The 25364-nt window shown below is 41.1% G+C and overlaps 2 protein-coding genes and 1 long non-coding RNA gene across 3 annotated transcripts in view; 2 read left to right on the top strand and 1 right to left on the bottom strand.

The window, feature by feature from the left end:
- Positions 1–7499, top strand: part of LOC134628163 (copine-9-like) — a 197493-nt gene extending 189994 nt beyond the window's left edge. Inside the window, exons 20-21 of the mRNA XM_063474871.1 lie at positions 2501–2574; positions 3743–7499. Of these exons, the coding sequence (XP_063330941.1) occupies positions 2501–2574; positions 3743–3970 (302 nt within the window). The 3' untranslated portion in view covers positions 3971–7499. The remainder of the gene's footprint in view (positions 1–2500; positions 2575–3742) is intronic.
- A 1292-nt stretch (positions 7500–8791) lies between these two features.
- LOC134628161 (uncharacterized) lies at positions 8792–11078 on the bottom strand. Its single transcript, XR_010093953.1, has 3 exons — positions 11003–11078; positions 10098–10517; positions 8792–9919 (listed from the first exon to the last, which is right to left on the bottom strand). It is a non-coding gene; the product is annotated as an uncharacterized LOC134628161 (long non-coding RNA).
- A 25-nt stretch (positions 11079–11103) lies between these two features.
- si:dkey-156n14.3 (zinc finger protein ZXDC) lies at positions 11104–20178 on the top strand. Its single transcript, XM_063474868.1, has 10 exons — positions 11104–13190; positions 13839–13991; positions 14528–14606; positions 15527–15657; positions 15806–15976; positions 16322–17106; positions 17560–17644; positions 17726–17898; positions 19140–19241; positions 19407–20178. Exons 1-10 carry the CDS (start codon positions 11192–11194, stop codon positions 19491–19493), a joined length of 3765 nt encoding a protein of 1254 aa, XP_063330938.1. The 5' UTR covers positions 11104–11191; the 3' UTR covers positions 19494–20178.
- The last annotated feature ends 5186 nt before the right edge of the window (positions 20179–25364 follow it).

Below are 25364 nucleotides of genomic sequence, written 5' to 3'. Positions count from 1 at the left end.
CTACTGTTCCTGTCTGTCAGTTTCGGCTCCACTCTCACTTCACTCATGAACAAGACCCAGATAATCCCAAACTCCTCCATTTGGGCCATCAACTCCTCCCAGAGTGGGCAATCCACCCTTTTTCAGCCACTCTGCAAATCATCCTAGTGCACGCTGGATGTCACCTCCTGATGAGGTCAGAAGAACCACATAGTCTGACAAGTCTGATCCTGCCAGAGACCATCTGCCACTTTGCTGCAACTGGACACGTATGAACAGAATCAGTTACAAAAGGCAGCCCCGGTGAACTCCAACTCTCACAAAAAACAGGTCTGACGTACTGCCAGCAATGAAAACCAAGCTGTCACTATAGTTGGACAAGGACCAAATGGCCCATAATAATTGGCCATTCATCTCAATTTAACCTTAACCCCTTCTTGAAGAAGTTGAGCACAATCCCAGTCTATCAATTCAGAGACACTGTCCTCAACCTCCAAGCGAAGCTACAGAGTGTTAAGTAAGACAGCCCTGCAACATCTAGGACCTTAAGCATAGTTTATGGTCCTGCAAATGTGTCCATCTAACATACATTTGCATTTGGACAGGGGGGAGATTGGTTTTCAGCCACCCTAGACATGCTCCCATGGAGTCTTCCAAAGTACTGTGTGTGTTGCTGGAAGCAGATAACTTGTGCATCTGCCAAATGCTACATTCAGGGGCATGTCCTACCAGGAAGAGTCCACAGGGCCTACTTGGTTGAAACAGCAGATTTCAACAGGAATGGGAGGAGGACAAAAGAAATTTCAAAGATCAACATATGCTGTTTTTAGACCAGCAACTGGTCCACAGGCCAGTTGTACCGCATACTTTGCATGACTCAGATGCAGGCAGATGATCCATTCTCTGTCTGCCAGCAGGCTGAGTAATACTACCTCTACTGGGCCACAAATTCCACTCCAAGGGACTCATGGTCAGTTTCTACTCCAGAGTCCTAACCAGCCAAGCTGGATAGGACTACTTTTTCATCTCGATGGCTCTCTTCACCACCAGTGTACATCTGAACCTTCTGGTTCTGGGGTTAATACCATGACATCTTATAGCCACAGTTCTACACGCACTAGCTCAGGCTCCTTCCCACCAGAGAGGTGACATTCCATGTTCCTAAAGCCAGAGTTGTCAGCTAGGGACTGGAACACCAGCACCTCCTCTCCAAAGCCTTCAGTGCTATGATCGACTGTGCACCAAGTGATAGCATCAAATGCCTAAAGCACCACCTGCGAGCGGTGAGCCCACAGAAGGGTGGGCCCACGTAATGCTTTGGCCTAAGGCCCAGCCACCAGGTCAGGCTCCAGACTGGCACCCCAGAATTATTCCAGGTAGGGTAGCCATGTTTAATTGTGCATTTTTATCATAGGGGTTTATCTAAATTACTCTTAATCAGGCCCCTCACCCAGGACCAACTTGCCTAGAGAGATCTTTCCAAATGTAAATTGCCCCTGATGACCAATCTGACAGTTTGGTCCATTGCAACAATATTTTGGCCAAATTTCTAATCTAATTAAGGATATGACAAGTGAGTGGAATTGTATGTACTCAGTCAAATATATAATAAAATGTATTAAGATTATAATGTTTGCTTGTTATTTTAATCATTTGGTCAACACACACAACAAGAGCTTGATGAAAAGGTACAGAACATGGTTTTAACAAATCTACAAACTTGGTCACATCAAGGAACTGAAGCACTAAAATTTCTTGAACTGTAGTCACTATGAAGATTTCTTCAGCCACATTTTTAAGTACTGCTGTGGCTTCATAGTGTAGTGGTTTTATACATTTAAACAAATCCCTTGGAGGTTGCAGGAGGAAGAGCATCCAATGTAAAAATCAGCCAAATTAAATATGCAGACCTACCCACTGTGGAAAATCCTTGTGAATAGGGGAGCTTTTGTTTATTCTGGTTTGGAGGAAGAGTACAGAACATTACTGACATGTTTAGTGTTAAAAAGGAGCTCCAGAAACTGTTAGAATATGTTCATGCTAAGAGACGTTGTGTTAATGCAGCTACAGATGAAAAAAGCAAGGTGTATTTTATATATGCTCATCTTACTGAGGAAATATTATTGTATGTTAAAGCTGTATTTTATTATAGTTGGTACTGCTAAATGTGCTATATTAAAGGCCAAGTTGTATAAATGTATTGTCTGATTTTCTTGTCTAACCATTAAAAATAAATAATGAAAAAAACATAATTTTTATGTAGGAATTCAATCACTCATTTGATCTAAAGCAAACATACTAAACTGTGGTTAACATGAGTGAATTAAGACATTTCTACTCAAAATAACTAAGATAAAATTACCACTTTAATCATTTTCACAAACATTAAGCGTACTAGAAAAAATACATCTGGATTTCGATGATTTTCTGTTGTGCGTCTGGATAAAAATTCCAGCTCAGCTTTTTCATTGTCATACAATATTTTTACCAGTAAATATAATGTTGTTTTTATTGTCTTCAGCTATGGAGGAGCTGGATGGAGATGAGGTCAGAGTTTCCTCCAGGGGACGCTTTGCTGAGAGAGACATCGTCCAGGTGCACTGTATAAGATATATCCACTCTTATTTGGTGTTTATCAGTATAAAACTATGTAGAATTATTTTTTATCAACTGTCCAGGATACAGCCCGAATCAAAACTCAATCAAATTTATTTAACCTTCTTACCTGCAAAAGATTCTAGTGATGTCAACAAATGTATAGATGTTTATGAGAAAAACACTCTTTGCTTGTTTGATCTGTCTCGAGTAAACGCGTTTCTGATAAGTTTATGGTCTCATTCACCAGTTTTAAAGTCATATTGTATATACCATGATATTCATTTGTAAATTAAGGTCAGAAAGGAGGATGAGACTGGTGATGATCACTGGCAATTTGTTAGCCAACAATCTCAGCTTTTTCTTTCATTTATGCTCACAATCAGAGCTGTTTGCCTGAATATTAAAGACATTTCCTTTCACTGACATAAGAAAGATCCAAGACCAGAATATTATTATTTATTGTTCAATATGAGCATCATCAACTAGAATAGGATATAGACTGGTTCTTATCTAGTACTTTTCTGCTTACCTGAACACTGTATGCTGGATGCATGAGAGAGTAACTTGAATGCACCCGACATGGGGTTAGTATCTTGCCCAATGATATTTGGCATGCAGACCAACCTTCTGATTAGTAGATGACCTGCTGTGAGCTCTAACCACCCCCAGTGTAGGACAGGAAATAAGGAAAAACAGAATAATTTTCCTTTGAGTGTGTTTCAGTACTTATTCATTGAAGTGGAAAAAGCCTGTGAGGCATAAGTCGTCAATAACAACGATGATGACTTACATCCTAGCTCCACGCTATCAAAATATATGATTTTTGAAAACTGTCAAAAAAATGTTTAAAGTCTTGACAACTAGGGCAAAAACCCCAACATTTTCAGATTCATGAAAATTTACTTACAGTTTATGATTTACTGTGCACTGTGTGATTTTTGGCAGGTCATTTTTTGTGAATATTTCAATCTTAGAGCAAAAAAATGTTACCAACGATAATCTGAAGCCTCACAGTTTGAGCTTGATGTACTGTTATGTCAGTACATCTGCAAAATTAAAAGTAATAACTCCTTAACTGAATGAAAGTGTATTAGCAGCACCTTAGATGCTGAAGGAACCTACAAACACCAAATGAACTGAACAGTCACTTTTGCCTCCAATCCAGTTTGTTCCTTTCCGGGACTACATCGACCGGTCAGGGAACCAGGTCCTGAGCATGGCCCGACTGGCTAAGGATGTCCTGGCAGAGATCCCTGACCAGCTGCTGTCATTCATGAAGAGTCGGGGGATTGAACCCCGCCCCCCCCTGCCCGTCACCTCTGACTCCCCCTCAGTGTCCACCACAACTGCAACCAATATGTCTACGACCAAGCACTGCAACCCTCACCCCTGAGAGAAGGACAGCAGGCAGAGTGGAGCAAGCTGTTTGGGCAAAGGGAGGTGTGTGTGTGTGTGCATGTGTGTGTGTGTGCGTGTGTGTGTAGGTGTGTGTTCCGGGGTTTTCAAGGTTGTCTGACAGAAACCAAATCAGTAAACTGAACCTAAGAATTCCTTCTGAAAGCACTGACTATGAGGATTCCTCTGCAAGACATGTACAAGAAGCATAGAGAATAGATTTTTAAATCTTTTTTTATGTTTCTGATTTTTTGTCAACATCTATCACAAACACTCTCCAGGTATAACACACAATTCTGCACAGACACACGGGCTCCATTCAAATCTATTGATTCCTTTGTGTGTCGTAATCCACTATGGACATTTTATTGACTTTTCTTGCAAAGGTGGGAAGTCAAAAAATTCTACTACTGGTCTTGTTCACAGTCTGCCGTAATAGAATAATAAATGCTGTAGCAGCCATCTAAACTGATTTCTATCAGCTGTAAAGAAAGACACCTCTGAGGGTGATATCCTGTCCTTATTTGCTTATTCTCAGGGTGTTTCAGTGGCTATTAAATCATGTCTTGGTTCTTGCAACTGAGACCCAAGGAATACTGGCTCTTTTCTTTTTCTTTTTTATATGCTGTCTATTACTGTAGAAAATGAAACTTTTGTTTTAGTTTTTCTTTAGCAAAGGCATGGAAATTGCTCTCCTTTTCAAAGACACTGTTAGAAGACAGGGCAAGTTTAAAGTTAAAATCCCCCATGGACATGAAGAGAGTTGCTTGTGAGCACCTTCTAAAAGGAGTAAACGTACAAGGGTATGAAACCAGCCATCCCCTGCTCCTCTGCACCTGCAGCCGCTGTACAATTTGAAAATATGGAAGGGCAGATCATTTCAGCCCTGATTAAAAAGTCGAACATAGCCGTGTCTGTGAGCTCTGTCCCCAGTCTTCTTCTAAATTGTAAATCTCCTGGCTGTGGCTGTCATTTGGGATGAATCATGCATGAGGAAGGTGCCTCTGGTTCTGAAACTGTCTACAGCTTGTACCTGTTTAAAATGAAAAAGGCCAGAATACTTCAAATGTAGCAAAGAAAATGTGTGGGACAGTTAGGGTCAGCTTTAACTCTGAATTTTTCCAAGAGTGGGAAACACCAAGAAGAAGAAGAAATCGAATGTGAGGTTTGGTACTTAGTGCTGCATTGTTCAGTGTGCAAACTTTATCTTCATCATGCATGCTGAGTTCTTGTTTTTTTTCTTCTCATACCCTGTATTTTTTATTTTCCTTGCTTTTGTTGTGTGCATGAATGATTTAAGCAAAAGAGAGCAAGTGCTTGAACAGAAAACCTAAATCTTTCATTGGCGGTCCCAAAGAGCCCAACACACTGCAGCTTACAAGTACACAGACAAAACAAATGCAAGATTAAAGCAGGAAAAACCAGCTGCTGTGTGGCCAAGAAATAGGATAAAATGCAACAAACATATTAATCATTATTAAAATATTATTATTTGTCAATTCACTTTTCTCATGCCTGTTATGCTCCTGTCTCTGTAAGAGCCCTCTATCCCTGAAATTCAGTCTTCTCACTGGCCATCCTCTGGAAAGTGACGGAAACCACCCAGTGCTTGAGAGCATTGCTCGAATTTTGTAGGTGCGACCATAGAACTGATGAACTGATGTCAGCTCATTGCAAAATAAACATTTCCAAGTTCCTTCAAAACTTCGGGAACTGAAATCTGTTGTCTCGGTTAACCCCCCATGTAGCCACCACCATCAGTTTTGCTAATGCTAGCAAGCTAATGCTAGCTAGGTTGAGCAAGGTGCATCGATTACATGAATCAACAAAGACAGCACCGGTTTAGCAGTGATCCAAGCTCCCTGTAGATGACACACCTATTAACCAAATCAGCACCAACCCTAACTTTAAGTATTTCCAAAAGGTTGAATTAAAAAAAAAAGATGTACTACCATAGCTATTATGAAGGGAAGCCTATTCATTCAAGCCTGTTTTTTTCTACTATACATGCTTTTTAATGGTGTAGAGACAGGCATTTGATTGTAAGCCCAACAAGGGACACTTGTTGAAAATTAGCAATAGCTATAAACTTATGTGCGTTACATCTGTTTCATGTTTTGTACTTGGACTATGTTAAACGGCACTAATAAATAAATAAATTAACATGGGAGACAGTGAGGTTAGACTTGCTTTTGAAGCCAGCCTCAAGTGGCCATTCATGAAACTGCAGTTTTGGTACTTCAGTCCTGGCTTGATTTTGTTAACCCCATTGTTTCTGTTTCTGGTGTGTTTAGTTTTCAGTTCAAAGACAGGCTACACATGAATGTAAAAAGGTGCACAGTGCTAGAATTACAAACAAATAGTTTGTTAGGACTTGTGTCCTGAAACTCCAGCTTATTGAAGGAAAGAGGATCTGCCACTGCATTAGAAATACTTTTATCAAACTTGGTATATCACTAGCTAAGAAGTGGAGAGACGTAATGAGACAAGATGAGGTCAAATTAAATAAGATATAAGAGAAAAGAATTTGATTTTGTGCAGTGTGGGTTCTGTCCAGTAGCATATTTGTATTAGGATGTGTTTTTAATTATTACAATGGATTTCTGTATTTATTGTATATGTTGTAAAATGGCTCCATTTCATTGGTGTTTGTTTTGTCCATTTTCATCTATATTCTAACATTTTAGCCTTTTGAGTTTTTGCAACGACAGCATCTTTACTGTTAGGTGGGCTCTTTTTTTGGTACCACTCCAGAAAACAAATACTGTGAAGTTACATCTTTTTTTTTGTCTCTGCCCTTTTTATGTAGGGTTAGCAACAGTTTTAGAATGTTCAGCCTGGCTGTGTCGCAAAAACAGAAACAATAATAACAACAACGAATGGATTACATGATATTTATCTGGATTACTGAGTATTTGTCACATTGTATCAGAAGGGAAATGGACATGTGGCCTTATTTCTGTCATAATCCTGCAAGTAAGTGTGAGGGAGGACTCTATTTTTATATGACAACACCAGGAAATATGTTATTTTGCATGCTTATATGGCTGTTATGCTGCTAATGATTGTACTATCTGTATTCATATCTGAAAAAGATTTCAGACAACATTCCTCTGTGTGTTTACTTGTGTACTGTGCAGAATCAATCCTTCTATTTCAGACTGCCAGCCTAATAATCCAGCACATAACAGATATATGAAAAGTAGGGTAGATTTGTATCGAACAACGTTTAAAACATGCATGTTTGTGTTATGACTATATGTAAACAAACCCAAAGTCAACCTGTTGGATATTTTTGTATGAAGCATGCTGAGCTTTCTACACAGTGTGTACAGGATGAGGCTATTATATACTGCTCACCAGTTCCATTTGTTATGTAGAAGCTGCGTGTAAATATGTTAAAGTGTTGTACAGAATATTTTGTGAAATCTTCCTTCTTTCCATTTTTTCACTCTGTTCCAAATATTTATTTTATTTTTGTTTCCACTTGTGTTGGTCAAAGTTTTTAATTTTGTCACTGTTTTCTAGCTTTTGCTTAAAAACCAAATAAAGATATTATTGAAGGCTGAACTGTAATCTTGTTCACTGTTTTACAGTAATTACTGTGTTATACTTCACTTACATCGCCTTTGTTTGTTTGTATTTTTAACTCAAACATAAATTAGACCAATATCTTTTTTTTCAAGCAATGAAGAAAAATTTTTATTATTTATATATTTGTAAAGGAGCCAAACTGTTTCAAATTTATGTACATTTTATACTTATAATCTGCATATTGATATCTATTTTTAAATTATTAAACTTTATGTAACTATATTTTGATTAGCCTCTTTTAGTTATCAGCTGAAGACAGAAGAAAAGTAAAGGGGGGAGGTGTATTTGGAGTCAGTGAGACAGAAAAAAGGACGGGAGTTTGGAGATGAGAGTAGTGACTTAAAAAGTAAAGACTATGACTAGTAAAGGGAGAGAGCTGGGTGATATGAAGGAGAGAAGAAAGACAGATATATTGTGTGTGCAGGAAAAGGCAAGTAGAGCCAGGAGCATTGGACGTGGATTCAAACTCTATTACTACAGTGCAGATAGTAAATGAAATGGAGAACGGGGAATTTTGAGGGAGTGCTATGGAGTTGAAGAGAATGTCAGACAGGATCATGAACTTGAAGCTGGAAACTAATGGGTGGATGTCAGAAATTGTCTAGGAAATCATGAAATCATGAAGAAGAAGTGAGTGAATGCAGTGGCAAGGATTAAATGGAGGAAGTGAAGAAGGAAGAATGCTTTGCAGAGTTTAGTGGCAAGTTAAAACAGGCTCAGGAAGGTAGGGAAGAATATTCAGATGACTGGGAAAGTACAGCTAAAGTGGTGAGAGGAACTGCCCAAAAGCTGGCACGTGTTTCCTCTGAGCATAAGAAAGAGGACAAAGAGCTGATGGTGGTGATGCATCATTTGCTAGGCAGAGAGATGAAGTTAGAAAGGATGTGCAGCAGGTTAGAGTGATTAAGCATGGAGACAGAAATATAATAAAAGAGTGTGCTGAGAAGATGGGAGGAGTGCCTTGATGAGTTGATGAATAGAGAAATTGAGAGAGAAGAGGACAAATGTCAGACAGTTAGTGAATTAGGAAGTGCAGAGGATTAGTAACGAAGATTAGAGTGGAATAGTGCCAATGATATACCTGTGGAGGAATGAAGAAAGCAACGGACTGTAAGCTATGGAAAAGAGTTTTTGAAGCTAAATGCGAAGAAGACAAGTTACAGTCAGTGAGCAGCACTATGGCAAGAGTGAAAGGGAACGTTTACAAGACAGTAGTGAGACCAGCTATGTGTGGTTTGGAGATGGTGAAGGTGAAGCTGGAGGAGGCAACACTGAGGATGGTAAGATTTTCAGTGGGAGTGACCAGACCAAGAGTATATCAGAAGGACGGCTCAGGTAGAGTGTTTTGGAGTCAAAGTTAGCGAGGCAGGCTCAGATCAGGACTTGTGCAAAGAAGAGATAGTGGATATGGAGGAAATAAGAACACAGAGTGGATTTAGGGAAGGAGGACACGCAGACAGTTGGTGTGACAGATTAGGATGCTGGGTATAGGGTGAGATGGAGACAAATGATCCACTGTGGCGAACATTAAAGGGAGCAGCTGAAAGAAGAGGAAAAAGATAGCAGTGACTTAACATGCTGTTTTATTTGTACTGTTCATTTTTTTTAAAGGGAAAATAAACATTATTAGCCCAGTGGATGATTCTCAAATCTTGTCCCTTGATCAGAGTCTACATTACGTTTTAAACTAACATATTAAATGTGGGTTCTCTCCAGGTAGTCCGGCTTCCTTCCACAGTCCAAAGACATGCAGTTACTGAGGTTAGGTTAAATGGTGATTCTAAATTACCCATATGTATAAATATGAATGAGAATGGTTGTCTGTCTCTCTGTATTAGCTGTGCAACAGACTGGTGATCTGTCCAGTGTGTACCCCTCTTCTCACCCTATGATAGCTGGGATAAGCTCTAACCCCGAGCTAGGGTTGCCAAATTTTTAATTATCAAATAAGAGACACTCTAGTGTGCCAGAAGCACAATGCACAACCAGCTGGGTAGTGTAAATATGCACTATGTGACATTGCAGGTAACGGTCAATATACGTGACATTTAAGGTAGAATAAGGAACCAGTTGAGTACTTTCAGTGTTAAAAGAGAAGCTGTGCAGGTCTGAGATCAGCAGCTCTCTGAAAAACCAACTGAGGTAGTGTTTATGCTCCTATATAGTGAAACTGTTATATGGATGATTAATCCCTTAGATTTTTTTGTCTTTAAAAAGCTGCAACTTTCACATCATGTGGTACTTTAGACTTTGTACTTTTTTCAAAAGTTAATTTTGGAGTTTCTACAAACAGTGAACATACAGGATGATTTGTCTGTTGTCACTGGGTGGTGCTGAGGTCTGAGGGCAGCTTCTGTAATAACAAAGAGAACAGAATCATCACAAAACATGAAATATAAAGTCTATCCCTCAAATCTGAAAGTAAGTTCTGCTCTTACATTTTTTTTCAGTTCTACAGTTCTGCCAACAGCTGGCATATGAACTGCTTATTAAAAAAAAGACAAAAAAAGTTTATCCAGTATAATATTTACCTTTGAGTTATTGATGCTTTTTAAATGTATTTAAATACAGTTTGAAACAGTCGGTGTGGTTTTGGAGCGTGGACCTCCTCTCAGCATCCCTGATCTATCTGCCATTGCAGAACAGACATATGCAAACTTCTCCATGATTGCAGCTGCCAGTCAAAGCGGTCATGATGACGTTATACCCCAATTTAACAGCATTATGTTAGTAATTAGAATCAAACTTATGAGAAAGGAGACCACTTGAACACAAATCAGCCTGATGAGAACTACTGATAATGAAATAAAGCATGTTTGAGAAAATTTTATCTGAGTAGAACTTATTTTAGTTTGACACCCTTCCGCTAACATGGTGGAGGCGGGGTTTATGACCAGCATTTTGGCTTCATTTTGGGGGCGATGTTAGGTCGTCCATGTGTGTCAAAAAACCTAAAAAAATACACACAAATTGATCAGAACAGGTCTGTAATGTTTTCTCTTAGGAGAAAAATGTTGTTTTATACTGCTACACTGCCACTTAGTGGAAGAAATACGAACTAAAAACTGTACCAAACTGGAAACGGGAATTTCCCAAGTTTTGGATTCATCTTTCAGTTAAAAATAAATAAATAAATAGTGTAGAATGGTTATCTTAAATGTATTATTGATAATAACTAATCCGCACAAATATCCAATACTACACTATCCACGTCACAATTTCACTATGGCATATTCTTGCTGCCTTCAGGTACTCCTCGTGGTTCAAACCATTACATTTAAGGACAGCAGTATATATTGCACTTTTTGACAAAACCAAAGATATTTGGTTGTCCCTCTGTTAATAGCAGACTGTAAGTTTAGTTATCAGCTGTGGCTTTATTCGTTTTCTTAAATGTAAGGCTCTGTGCAGAAAACTGAAGAGATGTTCTACCGACCTTGACAAAGCTTTGGTAGTTGCTAACAAACATACCAAAGCTTGTTGGTTCCTCCACCCCTAAGTTGAAATTTCAATACTGCCCCTGAACGCAACACTAGGCCCACTGGAAACCGTGTAGTGGCTCCATGGATCATATCCATTTAGTAGGGCGGGCCTTTTTCCGTGTCGCTGCTACAGGGATACCAAGATGGAAATCCAGGGGCTTTCTGATGCCCAAAACATTCAGTCTCAACATGGCGCCCTACACAGAAGCATTTCGTCTCCACATCGATCGGCAACGGGGTCAATACCTCATTTTATTTCCAGCGAAAATGAAGCGGAAGTGCTGCTGGAGTCGCTTGAGCTACACAGCGACAACAGCAACAACACTAGGCCGAGAACATCGCCGTTTCGCCTACTGGCGGAAAATGGCAGCGAGGTGGCTTGTTCGCCTGTCAGCGCACCGCAGACTACGCTTAAAAGCAATTTACCGGGTAACAGACCGGGTGTGGGATTTCATAACGTGAACCCGGAGAAGGAAAATGAGCTCAGTGCCCTACTAGCTTCACAGGAGTTTGTCAAGACAGCCTGGAAGTACGGATTAGAAAGCGGGGATGTTGTAATGCAAATGGCGCTGCCTCTCTTTGAAGGGGAAGAGGAACCGATGCCGCAGCGGCAACCAACGTTTCCAGTTTTACGGCAGCAGCGTGAGGACGGCTCCTGCAAACAGCCCTCAGTAGCCAGCCATAGCGCTGCGGCGCTGGGGAACTTGAGCACGGTAAACCTGGCGGAACAAACCACCCAGGAGTTTTATGTTCTTTTTAATGTCGTTCAAGACGAAGGCAGTGGTGAGACAAGTAAACAGCGCCCGGATGTGCCTGAGGATGGCGATCAAATGAAAGGTAAAAAGCAGTGTTCCAAAGCAAGTCACTGTGGCCCCATGGAGGCTGGAAACCGCAGTAACGTTGTTTCATGTGAATCTAATGACACTTTGAACTGCCTCGATACACAGGGCTTGAAACCTGAGCATGTTTTCAATTTACTGAACGATAATCCCGCGGCGGGTAACGTTAAACAGACTGCCTACCACCCCACCGTCGAAGACGTTGTTTTGACAAACAAATATGGCGATAGGATTTGTGGCCAGATGTGTACCGAAAGCAGCGAAGGTAAACTGGTCAGGGAGCTCTCGTCGCAGCCTCGCGTTGACGAGAGCAGTACCTTGATTTCAGGGACTGCGGGGATCGTGGAAGCCATGGACACATCGGACTTTGGTACAGATTCAGCGGGGCCGCAGGGCGGTACAAACCCGGTCACGGCCTCCACGAGTCCGCCTGCTAGCGAAACATTTTCCGGAACTATCACGATAAACAACCAAAGCATCATAGTGACTATTGAAAACGGGGTACTAACTCTTGCTGCCCCACCCGAGGGCTATGTACATAAGGAGGATGACATGGTTAGCTTAAAGGAGCACTTAGGAATGAAAGATCATGAAGATATTGTTCTCCTCAACTATGACAGTGGTACTAAATCGATCGGGAAGATCAGCACACTGGCAGTAGCCAGTTCCAGCCATCAGGAAGAGCCCACACCTGGTTTGTCTGTCAGCGACTCAGAGCTGGCTCTGGTGGATGACTGCTCCCTGTCAGAGCTAGGTACTTCACTGGACTCCTGTGCCATTGTCAAGCAGGAGGCAGGGTCACTATGTGCAGTAACAGAAGCAGATCTGGGCCCTCCGCCTCCCGAAGCCGCTGTAGCTGGCTGTGACAATGAAGAGTGCCACTCTGTACCAGTAATCAGGTCCAAGAAAGACACCGTGTCCACCTTTGACTGCCCAGAACCAGGCTGCCCCTCCACATTTGACACACGACAGAAACTCAAGGTTCACCTCCTAAACCATGCTGAGGACCCACGTCCATATCAATGCACTGTGGAAGGCTGCGGCTGGGCATTTGCCACCTCCTACAAGCTAAAGCGGCATCTCCAGTCCCACAACAAGCAGCGGCCACATACGTGCCAGTTTGAAGGCTGTGGGCGGCGTTTTACCACTGTCTACAACCTCAAGGCTCACGTCAAAGTCCACGAGCAGGATAACGCCTTTGCCTGCGAGGTCTGCAACGAGAGGTTTCGCAGTGCTACCCGGCTCACCAACCATCAGAGGGTCCACTTTGAGCCACAGAGGCCTCACAAATGTGAATTCCCAGGTAACTCATACATCAAACAGTGAATTTTGTGCTTTTATGTAACCATTTGGAATTTCTAGCTTTTTATTCTACACTTGGAATTGGCTGATGGGTACTTCACAACATCACTGCTATGATATGAAGCACTTTACCAGAAGGCTTGACGTGTTCTGAGCAACACAGGGCATTTGCTTATTTCCTGCTACACATTTCTATTCATTATCTGTGCTAGAATAGCTTTGCATGACTTGCAGTTCAAAAATACTCCAAATTTATCTGATACTGGGACTCAGTATCAACCTCTGAAACGAGCTGTTTTAACTCCTACCGGTTTTAAACAAACTCTGTGGCTGCCCTACCTAAACAAACTTAAAGCAGCAGGTGGGTCGGGCCAAAGTTGCCGGATGACCATATTATGGATCCCTTCAGACATCGTATATAGCCAGTAGTAGAAAAAACTGTCTAAAGGTGAGTGTTAAAAGCAGTCTGAATCCTGTGCTTTTGTCTCACAAGAGTTAAATGTAGATGCACTGATCTATGTTCAATATGAGGGTACATGATTATAACAGTTTCTGTTTAACAGAATATGATGAAAAAAATATATACATATAAAATATGCCTTTATGGTACTGTTGGTGTCCTACATGTTTGTCTTTCTGTCCTATGCAGGCTGTGAGAAAACCTTCATCACCTTCAGTGCTCTGTTCTCCCACAATCGCACTCACTTCAGAGAAACTGGCCACTTCATGTGCACCTACCCAGGCTGTGACAAGACCTACGATAAGGCCTGTCGTCTCAAGATCCATATGAGGAGTCACACGGGTAAATTGAGAGTAGATTTAAGGGTCGGTTCAGCTGGGCCTGTTGTTTTCTGTGGTTAATTTTTTAAAAAGCAGCATGTAGTCTACTAAATTAACTCTGGCTTATTCCTAATACATTTTTGTGAAGCAGTCAGCTGCAGTGCCTCAAATCCAAACACATTAGCTGTGATTGTTCTTCAGAACACTAACACTAATGCAGAGAGTAAAAGTTCCTCCTGAGCTTGGAGTGACAAGTAAACCTGGTGCTTTTGTGGGGAATATGTACAGCTGTAAGTTATTTAAAAAGGCCAATAATTGTGTTTTTTGTTTGTTTTTTTATGAGCACTGAATTAAATAGAAATCACAAACATAAGTGTGTATGTTGTCACTTTTAGTTCTTAGAAGGACAAAGCCAATCAGCAGCTCTAGCGTTCTGAAAGAAAATCGGCCAAAAAAATCTCGATCCAGCTCACATTAAAAGATTTGTGAAGTGAGGATCCTTGCAGCAGTAGGTGTAGTGTGGCATTAGGAATTAAACTTGTAACTTCCTTTCTCCAGGCGAGAGACCGTTTGTCTGTGACTCCGAGGGCTGCGGCTGGTCTTTTACAAGCATGTCAAAGTTGCTCCGACATAAAAGGTGAGTGCTTATTAATTTATGCTTTGATCATGGTATAAAATAGTGGACACACTCCATTTGTGTGTAACTTACAGTATCAGTAGTTCCTAACAGTATCTTTCTGTTTTTTACGTGCCCGGAACTGCAGATGGAAAATAGCTGATAGCTAGATCTGATGCAACACAGCTTTTCCTTTTGTGTATTTTCTACATGTTCCTAAAGGCAATAAACAGAAACCTGAAATAATGTTTTATAACATCTAACAAAATTATCAAAGGAATAAAGGGACTGAATGTCTACATCGTGCGGTGAGAACAAAACTTGTTAGATAAGCTAACCATGTCAATTTTAGTTTTGTGTTCTTTGCATAAAGGTTTGAACGAACAAGGTTATGAAAATGTGAGGTGTTCTCTGTAAAGGCCAGCTAGTTGTGAGTCTTCAGTACAGTGTTGATACTCATTTAGTATGTTATGGTTTTATATCAAGTTATATAGAATAAAGCACTATTATAATTTAGGATGTGGCTACCTTTTGATTGACAGGGTGTTGCTCAGTGTGCTTGGTATCCTTGGGCTGTCAGTCAGACCTCTCATCATATGCTTCTTTGGCTCCAAATACCCAAAACAGTCTTAGCAAAATGCCTAAATGGAGCCTTGCGAAAAGCAGCCCAGTAACAACACAGGCTGCATACACCCTCCTCTTCCGTGCTGTCTGTGGGAATGTTTTGCCACTACGGGAAGTGTGATTGCTGTTGCATGCCTGTTTTTGTTTTAGTGAACTTGAGCTTGTCACTGCAGTTCTGTTTTACTGGTGCAGTTTGACTTTGAAGGCTTTGATTCCTTGTTAAGTTTAGCTTCAGTTTGATGTAACACAATCTAAATGAAATTCTGTTTTTGTGCTATGACTTTTCTTACTTTGTTTTAAATGTGTGTGTGTATAAGGAAACATGACGATGATCGGCGCTTTGTCTGCTCAGAGGAGGGTTGTGGGAAGTCCTTCACCCGGGCCGAGCACCTCAAAGGACATAGTATTACCCATCTAGGCACTAAGCCTTTTCAGTGCCATGCAGAAGGTACAAACCTTTTATAAAGGAACAACAACAAAACTGTAATAATTTTCCAGGAGACAGATGTTCACATTTTCTCCCTGAAATATTTACTTAAGACCAGTGTTTCATTGTGACTGATTTCAGTAACATGTGCCTCCTTTGTGTTTTTCAGGTTGTAATGCCAAATTCTCAGCACGTAGCAGCCTCTACATCCACTCCAAAAAGCATAAGCAGGACGCCAGCACCCTGAGGACTCGCTGCCCCGTGGCCAACTGCTCCAAACACTTCTCCTCCCGCAGCAGCCTTAAGAGCCACATGCTCAAACATCACCACCTCAGTCCTGGTTAGTAATTGTTCTGCAGGCTCATGGCTGAAAAATAATGTAGGGAGGACTTAAAGTTCCCCAGCACTGTGCTGCATTTCAGTATGCGAGTCTCGTACTGTCTGTCAACATCTATACCCAGCCATCTTGATGGGAACACAAATCCTGTGTAACAGAAACGAACCTTACTGGAACATGTTTGATAAAACATCACCCAACTGTTTTCTGTTTCCATGTGGGACGATGGATGGAAACGATTCCTTCTTTCTTGTGTAACAGTTTTAATCTTTTATTCCACTTGTCGTTGTTCCTGAGATGTTCATTTTTAACTTAGGGGTTGTTGTTTTTTTCCGTTTTCCTTCCCAGATGTTCTCAGTCAGATGGAGACCACACCAACCCTGACCCCCAGTAATGAGCTCGTTAGTTCCACACCTACCACGGTTGCAGGACCTGGTATTGCTGGGGGTGACCAGCTGACAAACCTGGACCTCAGCTCTCTGTTCTCTTCTGTGCCTGGAGGAACTGCACCCACTACAGGCATTGGAGTGGGAATCCCAGTTGGTGGGGGTACGTCTAATGGCCCGTTCACAATGGACCTCTCCCTGGTCAGCTCTGGCATCCTGACCATCGACCCCTCTTCAGTGGGAACTACACTAGTTACCAGCACTAACACCACAATGGCCAAGGCTGTGGACCCTCTTATATTGGCAGCCAATGCCGACATGACCCCCCACAACAACCTGGAGGGAACGGCAAGTGACGTCCTGCCCCCACAAGGCACTCTTAACCTGGACGATGTGCAGACAGTTACCCCAGAGGCGCTGGGAACCCTCACTGCCCTTACTATGCAGGGTGCTGGTGCCACTGTGGACCCCACTCTGCAGCACCCACTCAGCTCGTCCAGCTCCCTGAGCGTGGAACCCACAGCCTCCCTGGCTGTAGCTCCTGTTGCCGAGCTCCTTGGCTCACCATCTAAGGTGGTGGAGGTGGGTGGCCAAGGAGGTGCTGGGACTCTGTTGGGTTGTGTGGAGGTGCTGGGACCCCAGGAGGGAGGAAAAGTGCTCACTCAGTTTGTTTTTCCTGGTCACAGCAGCAGCTTCAGCCCACAGAAAGAGTCGGAACTCAGTTCTGTGTCACCAAGCAGTTTCCTGGTGAGCATAGATACTCACAAATTAAATAAACCAATCGAAACACAGCTGATACAGAAAATACATTTGCGACTTTCAGACATACAAGCTTTCCTCTTTATCTCGAAAGGTAACCGGTTGGGTAAGGACCCTGCTCACCTTTCTGTAACAAAACCAAAAAGACTCATAGTTCAATGACATATAAAGGGTCTTTGATAATGAATTGTCAGTCTCCATTCTTTCATCTAGAAATGGAAAAAATATAGCCATCGTCTCAGATGTTTGTGTTTTTGTTTTTTCTTTCTTTGTTGTTTTTCAGTCTTCAGATCTTTGAGTGAATGTCCTTCTTTTTTGACAATATGTTTTTCAGTTGTGGCACATATTTAACAAGATTAATCACAATCAGTAGAGAAAGTAGTCAACAGACAGATGATGAAAGGTGGTGCAAACCTAACATGCTCCCATTTTGCTTGACAGGAGAGTGGGGGCTCGGCTAGGACTGACTACAGAGCCATCCAGCTGGCTAAGAAGAAGAAGCAGAGAGGCCCCTCGGCCTCCTCCGGTAACTTACGTTCTTTAGTTTCATGCTAGCCAAAGCTCCAGTAACTGTTAGACTGACAAGACTTTCTTTTGACTTGTCCAGGGACTTCAAGCTCAAGTCAGAGAAAAGCTAAAGGAACAAAGGCTGCCACTGCTCCAGGACCACTCGCTCCCTCTGGGGCTCGCTATGGTGATGGAGCTGCAGTAGCGAATGGGGGCCTGACTCTCCGTGACCCCATCACCGGTGCCCAGTATGTCCAGATCCACCTGCTGCAGGTGAGATATGACAAGTTGGGGAAGGTGGCAAATCTGCCCTGGTCAGAAAACGTAAAGCTGTCTAGACCAAACTGTGATATTTACAGTTCAAATAAGCTCATGATTTGGATAACTCACCACTGCTACTGTCTGCCTTTGTTTTAATGAGAATTTGGTCCACAGAATTTTAATTCCTTCTCCTGCATTTTTACTGCACAGTGTGAAATTCACCTTTTATGTACCATGAAAACATATTAGTTGCTATTTGGGAACTAAGAACACAGTATAAGTGCAGAGCAACATCCCATAAGCTCATTAAAGTGCCAGCTTAACACTGGCAACAGGGAGTTGTTCTGTCTGAGGCTTGTTTTTACCATTTTGTCAAATGTGTGCCATTAAAACCAGCTGTATTATTGTTTCCCATTACAATCAAGTACCAACTTATGTGCGTGGGGTCGTTTTATAGCAATGTGCCTGTATTTTCTGTGACATCATTTGTATGCCACACGAACAAAGGAGGATGACTGGAGATGGTATACCTGCTGCTGTCTGTGGGTTTTTGTCACATTTGGGGACCACCGTGCTGTTTTTGTGCAGCCTTGTCCCTCGTTGCCAGGTTTCAAAAATGGCGGTTTTTGATTTTTATGAAGGAGACACTCATGACATTGCATGCCACTGATTGGCTATGCAGTCTGATGACGTCACATTTTCAGATCACTTCATGACTAAAAAAGTACCTGGTACCAGGTACTATCACCTAATGGAAAACCCTAAAAACCATGTCGAGCCAGCCTGTGTAGGCCATAGTGGTAAAGGGCTACATATGCCAGAAGCTACAAGGACATTGGTGAAAGTGAAACCCAATTCCTCAGTATCAGGAAACACCTGAAGCAAAGGTCTCTGTGTGGCGGCAGAAGTGGAAAAAGTTGAATGATGTAAAATAACTCGAGAAAAGTGTATAAACATTCTGCACAGACCTGTGGACATGAAAGTTGGTGCTGCTAGCACAGCTAATGCTAGCCACACCCACACATAAAACACTGTATGTTTAGTTTCAGAGTTCCAAGTTTGAAATCTCCGTTAATCTGATTTCGTTCTCCTGTCTGATCAACTGGTAAATTAGTAAAAAATGAATAGAAACATCCAACTAGGGACTGTTTTCCTTTACATTCTTTTATCATATAATTGGGTGCAGCGTGCACTGAACAGCACACTAATGCACAGCGGTTGTTGGAGTGTCTAATCAATGTGTGAACACGCAGGATGATCCAGCCAGTGATGGAGACCTGGCCTTCCAGTTGAGCTCTCAGCCCTCCAGCTCCCACTCTCAGCTCACTGTTGACCTGCCTGTCAACATTTTACAGGTGGGAGTTGTGTTGCTAATCTTTTCTGCCGTTAAAGAGACATTCGACGGCATTTGTGCTTTGACTTTCTGTTATGAAATCGGTTGTGTTTGTCCTTTGTAATAGCCACAGAATAGTGACACTGTCAGCCTTTAGAGAACTGAGCTGTGATGCTTTTCTCCACAGGAGTCTTCGGTGATTACAGAGGACGACAATGGCTCTGACAACTCCCAGTTCACAGGAAGCACAATCAACCTTCAGGACTTGGAGTGACCACCTATACTGCTGCGGGGTCAGAGGTCTATCAGCAGCTGGCCTCCATCCACAGTTTACATGGACAAACCCCCCTGAGATGATAGATTTCATCAAACAGTTGCCTCACCCTCGAAGGGCTTTTTGGACATGTGCTCCGTGGAGTTTGTGGAGGGGGTGGTCATGATTCAGCAGATAATGCACCTTGAGAAGAAGAGGATTCTTTGTTGAGAATGTTGTCGTATTATTTTAAGTCCAGTTTGTACCAAATTCAAAGCCTGAGAGCACAGTCATGTCAGAGGCTGCTCCGTCCTCTGTGGGTGTTAACAGTAATGATGTCTGTTCCACAGTGCCACATTGCCACTCACATGCACACACAGTGCGCTGTTTATTCTCCAGTTGCCTTATGAACTCATGCTTCACGCTGTGCACGCCTCCACCGGCGGGTTACCTGCTTTATTTGTTGTTCTTTTCTCTTGTGTTTTCTTAGATTTATTTTTCTATGGCAGCAGTAATTCCATGTTGAAAACATGCCTGTCCATGCATTTGTATACATGAGTAACTACCTTCTTATGATGATTTCAGTTTATTTATTAATAGCTACGGGTTTACAGAATGGCAGAGCCAAACGCAGAAGAATTAAAGACTCAAAGCACAATCAGAAGAGCGTGTGAAGTAGCCGTCATTTCACTTTGTTCGGTTAAATGAAAAATGCAGAGAAATGTGTCACAAAAAGGAGATTCATTTAGAAAGGAAGTGGTATCCCTTTACTGAATTTGTTAAGTCATAGTACTGGTGAAGCTGATCATCTCACAGTAGAAGAAACCGAGTTTGGAGCAAGGACCAGATCTGCAGAGTTTTAGAAAAGGAAAAAACAATCAGGTTTAAAAATAGAGAGTGTAATGGAAGAAGTGTGGTCAATAACAAACTGCAAAGTTTGGTCACATGGGTTTTTGTGCTATCATTTATTTTTAAATGTCCCATTTAGCCAATATAACCAGAGTGGCATATATAATTCCCTCTGTGCAGCTAACATTTAATTACATTTATCTATGTAATCTATTTGAACTACCCAGTTAAACTACAAGTAAATCTAGGTGGGAGCACATCCTTATTTAGATGTGACAGCGTTTCTAGTAGATAATGGCTGTTGTCTTGAGCATGAATTGAGGCTGCTGTTTGGAGAAGGCCTCAGAGGGGACTGGCCACAGATCCCCCTGTACTAATGAGAAGTGAATTAACTGAGGGAGGGGCATGAATATGAACTGCTTGTAGTGCAGGGGGCCATATGGAGGTGTGGACCAGCTCTTGAAATTCAGATAAATTATCTCCGATTCTTGAAGGTCTGGATAATCTTTGATTTTCTCCTGAAATCAAACCAAGTTAAAGTGGCCTCAAACACCACAGACGCATTTAACCACTGACACTGGCAGGAAAAAGGTTTGGGAATTTCACTCACCAAAAAGTGAAGCACGTAATTCCAATAAAAATGTTCAAAAACACTCTAAAATACAGCAACAGCACAAAGACGATGAGCAGGTCCAGTTCAGCGAGGACGGGTAAATGTGCAGTTACAGCTTCCCGTGTAGACACACACCTAACTTAAGGATTGAATGAAGGGGTTATACGTAAGGGTCACTCACTGTATAGTTGTTTTTAAAAGTGAATTCAAATCACATTTTCTTAGCTGGACCCAGCGGTGTCGCCAGGGCTTTAGGGCCTCATGGAAAAAACGAATCACTTTGGCCCCACCACGCCAGCCCTAAATATGTAACACTGTGCAGATATGGATCAAAATTCTGCTCAGATAAATATATTTTTTGACTTTTTAATTATGATTTTATTAGATTTTTTATAACACTGATTGGTACCGTACACCAAATACAGTGGATGAAACTAAATTAGAATTGTCTATAGAACAGTGCAGTATTTACTGCTTCAATGTTTTGTTATAATGTATATTCAGATGTAACTTAAATAATCCTTTCGATATCAATCTTTAAACAAAGTATATCTAATCAAAATATGTCTCTGTCCTGAGACCTAGTGGAACTCAAATAGTGATTACATGTTGACTAAAAGAACTCAAACACGTTATTTTTTGTTAGAAATGAAGTACTACTACCACTAACTCACTGCTATTGGCAGAAGGCTGGTTTTTACTGAAGTGAACTGGCTCCATTTTTTACAGCACATTGTTAGGCGATCATCCTGCAACTGTGACATCCCGATAATTTACCTTGATTGGTAAATCCATATCATATCATATGGTGTGTAACTCCTGTCCTCCTTCCTGTTTAGCATTTCTGACTGTAGTAAAATTCCCTTCATCCATCACCTACTCCAGCAGAACTATACTGAAGTAAAAATGTATCCTAAACTGTGTCATACAACAAAGGATATTACTAATGAAGACTGATTATACAGAACCTTGAGCAAATATGGCGTCCTGCGTTCTTCATTCAGCAACAACTCAGCAATAAAAAGCTTTTATTCCAGCAGTGTGATGTTCAGAGTTCAGCTGTGAGTTCAACAAATTGTTGTTAAAATTATAAATATATCAGGAGGCTATGAATGAAATGGAAAATGCAGTTACAGTTAAAATTTATATGATCTGCATAGCTGTGTTTAATTATGTCGATTGCTTTCATGAATGGCTGGATGGTCCATAGCAATGAATTATGGGACAGCATTTTCTCCTCTCTTTTCATAAAGGATGGGCCAGTGTATCATCTGCTAAAGAAAGCCATAAAGCAACCATTGAAACTCCTTTCCTTAATATTTGAAGAGTTGGAACAGCTCTTATTATGGCTGCCATGCAGATACTTGGTCATATCTCTCATTGAGAAATCTTCCTGAGCAAAATACACTTTTGAAACGCACGTGTGACCAGGACAGGTGTAGAGCCATCATCTTTCACCTGTTTATAATGTATGTATAAATGTATAAATAATCCAGATTATGGGCAAGCATATATTAAAGAAACCTGTTTGAAGTTATAAAAGTTGAAGATAACTAATCACTGTACCACTGAATTAACATGCACAGACAATTTTTTCAAAATGAATGTAGTTGTGACAGAACCACGAGTATTTGGAGCTTGTTTTTTTTTAGATCTCTTGTATAGTAATATTATCAGTGCTAGAGATTTAGACTGTTTTTATATTTAACCCATAAACCTTTGTATAGACTGTCCTCTCCCCATTTCTTAAGGGGACAAATATGTTGCAAATCATTTCTAGTTGATCTCTCTCCTTCCGTGCAGTCATGCAGTGCTTATTTACACCAGTAGATGGAGACCAAGTCATATGAAGCATCTCCATGACTTCCACAGGGACAGCAAATCCTGATAAAGGCGTCATATAAATCTCAGCTCTTCATAATCCGCAGTGATCTTTCAACACTTATGAGGAGTATGATAAATTCTTGTGGAATTATAATGTATTGTCTTACCCGACCTAAATCTGCATGCAGATCAGTACACTAGCATAGCATATGTAGTCAAAGACCTGAGTTGGAGATTTTCCCACTTAGGGCTCAAAATAAATATATTACAAAGCACATTGTTTCCTGAATCTAAACAAGTAATCTTCCGTGCCTAAATCTAACCAAGTAGTCTTGACTGCTTAAACCTAACCACATTTGAAGCAAAAGTAAAAAGTGCATGGGAAAAAAAGCTAAATAAAGTGCAGAATACAAAAGTCCAAACATGACCCTAGCTGCAGTTTCTTAGATGACAAACATGCAACTTCTAGGTCTTAAAAACAGGAGCAGTGTCTCTTGGCAGTCATTACTGCTGCAACCAGTTTGTCAAGGCAAGAAACACCTTACATGTAACAGGAGCACGGAGGTGGTATCTGCCAAAATGGGATAATGTTAAGCCCAAGAAACAGTTTCCAAGGTGCACATAGCATACACAGCCCTTTCTGATTCACAGTGTGTCAAATACACGTATATAGTTTTTAGTAACTACACCTAATCAAGAGGGAAAATCATGAGTTATTTCAAATGTGGACTTTATTGTTCTTTAACGAGGAGTGATAAGTCTGTGCAGCTAGTGTATCAATGCACACCCACACCAAAGTGCACTTTACAAAATTCTCTGTGACATATGTTACAGTATGGCAGTATTATAGAATGTACTGGTGCACCTATTGGAAGGTCCAAATTTAGCAAAAAATATGAATCCCTCAGTATTTCTAGGAATGGGATTTAGCTGGAGGCAGCATCTAATAGCTGTTAGTGATATTGCATTTTAGTTACTGATTTTTGATAGTTGTGCTTCACTGCTTTCTAGCTGATGCATAAGAAATAAAATACATGCACAAGATGACTATGCTAGCTGAGGGCTTGTTAAGATAACTACCATTAGCAAATGTTGCTATATGATGAGGGTCTAGGTTTGAAACTTCCAAGTTAAACATACAGAAGGCCCACGGGTTTAGACAAACTAAGGTTTAATAAAGCAGACAATTGATCAATATTAATAATTTCTGGATTACATTTAGTTATGTCAGTTCTAGGCATCTGGTGTCACTGGAATATGGAATTAATTAATATAGCTATAGCATCCATAGCAAACATGACATTCTCACCAGATGTCATGTTATCTCAGATGGCCCCGCCCCTCCCTGAGCCTGGTGCTGCCGGAGGTTTCTTCCTGTTAAAAGGGAGTTTGTTCTTCCCGCTGTTCCAAAGTGCTTGCTCATAGGAGGTCATATGATTGTTGGGTTTTTCTCTGTATGTATTATTGTAGGGTCTACCTTACAATATAAAACGCCTTGAGGTGACTGTTGTTGTGATTTGGCGCTGTATAAATAAAATTGAATTGAATTGAATAGATGTTGGCAACAACCCATCCAAGCCACACCTGCAAAGAAATCAAACCATAGATGTCCATGAATGAAGTTATGTGTAATAATGAAAAATAAGAAGGTATGGTATTGAACACACTTACTAAAATGTATTTAACACTTCATACAAAAGCCTTTGTTGGTGATGAGAGCTTGCAGTCATTCCACACCGTCTTCAAATCAAATCTTTAAGGCTCTCTGGCCTTTTCTATGAACTCTGACCTTTAGTTCTTTTCATAGGATTCAGGTCAGGTGATTGGCTGGGCTATTCTAGCAGCTTTATTTTCTTTCTCTGAAACTAATTAAGAGTTTCCTTTGCGTGTGTTTGGGATCATTATCTTGCTGACACGTCCACCCTCATTTCATCTTCATCATCTTGGTAATGGCAGCAGATTTTTATCAAGAATGCCTCGGTATATTTTCCCTTTCATCCTTCCCTCAAGTATATGAAGCATGCCAGTGTTGTATGCTGAAAATAGCCCCACACCAAGATGTTCCCACCTCCAAACTTCACTGTTTTTGGGGTGATGTGTAGTGCCTTTCAACCTCCAATAATTGTGTGCATTATCACATTCAAAGAGTTCAATTTGGGTCTCTTCTGGCCAGACTACTCTCTCAGCATTTCACAGGCTTGTCTCAGTGTTGTTCAGCAAACTTTAAATGTGCTTCAACATGCTTTATCCTCAGTAATGGAGTCTTGTGTGGCGAACGTGCATACAGGCCATGGCGGTTGAGTGCATTACTTATTATTTTCCCCAAAAGTTGATTCTGTTCATTTGGACGTAGTATTTCAAGTGGAAGAAACACTTCATTACTCATCCAACTGTCTCCTTCGGTCTCAGCTGAATGCAGGTTTCGCCAAAGGAATCATGATTTTGGGATTTCTTACGTGGATAATTGAACATGCATCAAGATACTTATTGTTTTCTATGAAACCATTGTACCTGCTCAGTACAGTACAGTAACTCATAGGTAACAATGGATGGTAGCATATTACTTACAAACCATAGTTAGCAATGAATGTCATTAGGGGACCTGA

The sequence above is a fragment of the Pelmatolapia mariae genome, linkage group LG5, assembly GCF_036321145.2.
Source record: "Pelmatolapia mariae isolate MD_Pm_ZW linkage group LG5, Pm_UMD_F_2, whole genome shotgun sequence".
NCBI classification, from domain to species: domain Eukaryota; kingdom Metazoa; phylum Chordata; class Actinopteri; order Cichliformes; family Cichlidae; genus Pelmatolapia; species Pelmatolapia mariae.
Note: the sequence above shows the minus strand (reverse complement) of the source record. Positions and strands in the feature narration are given on the sequence as shown.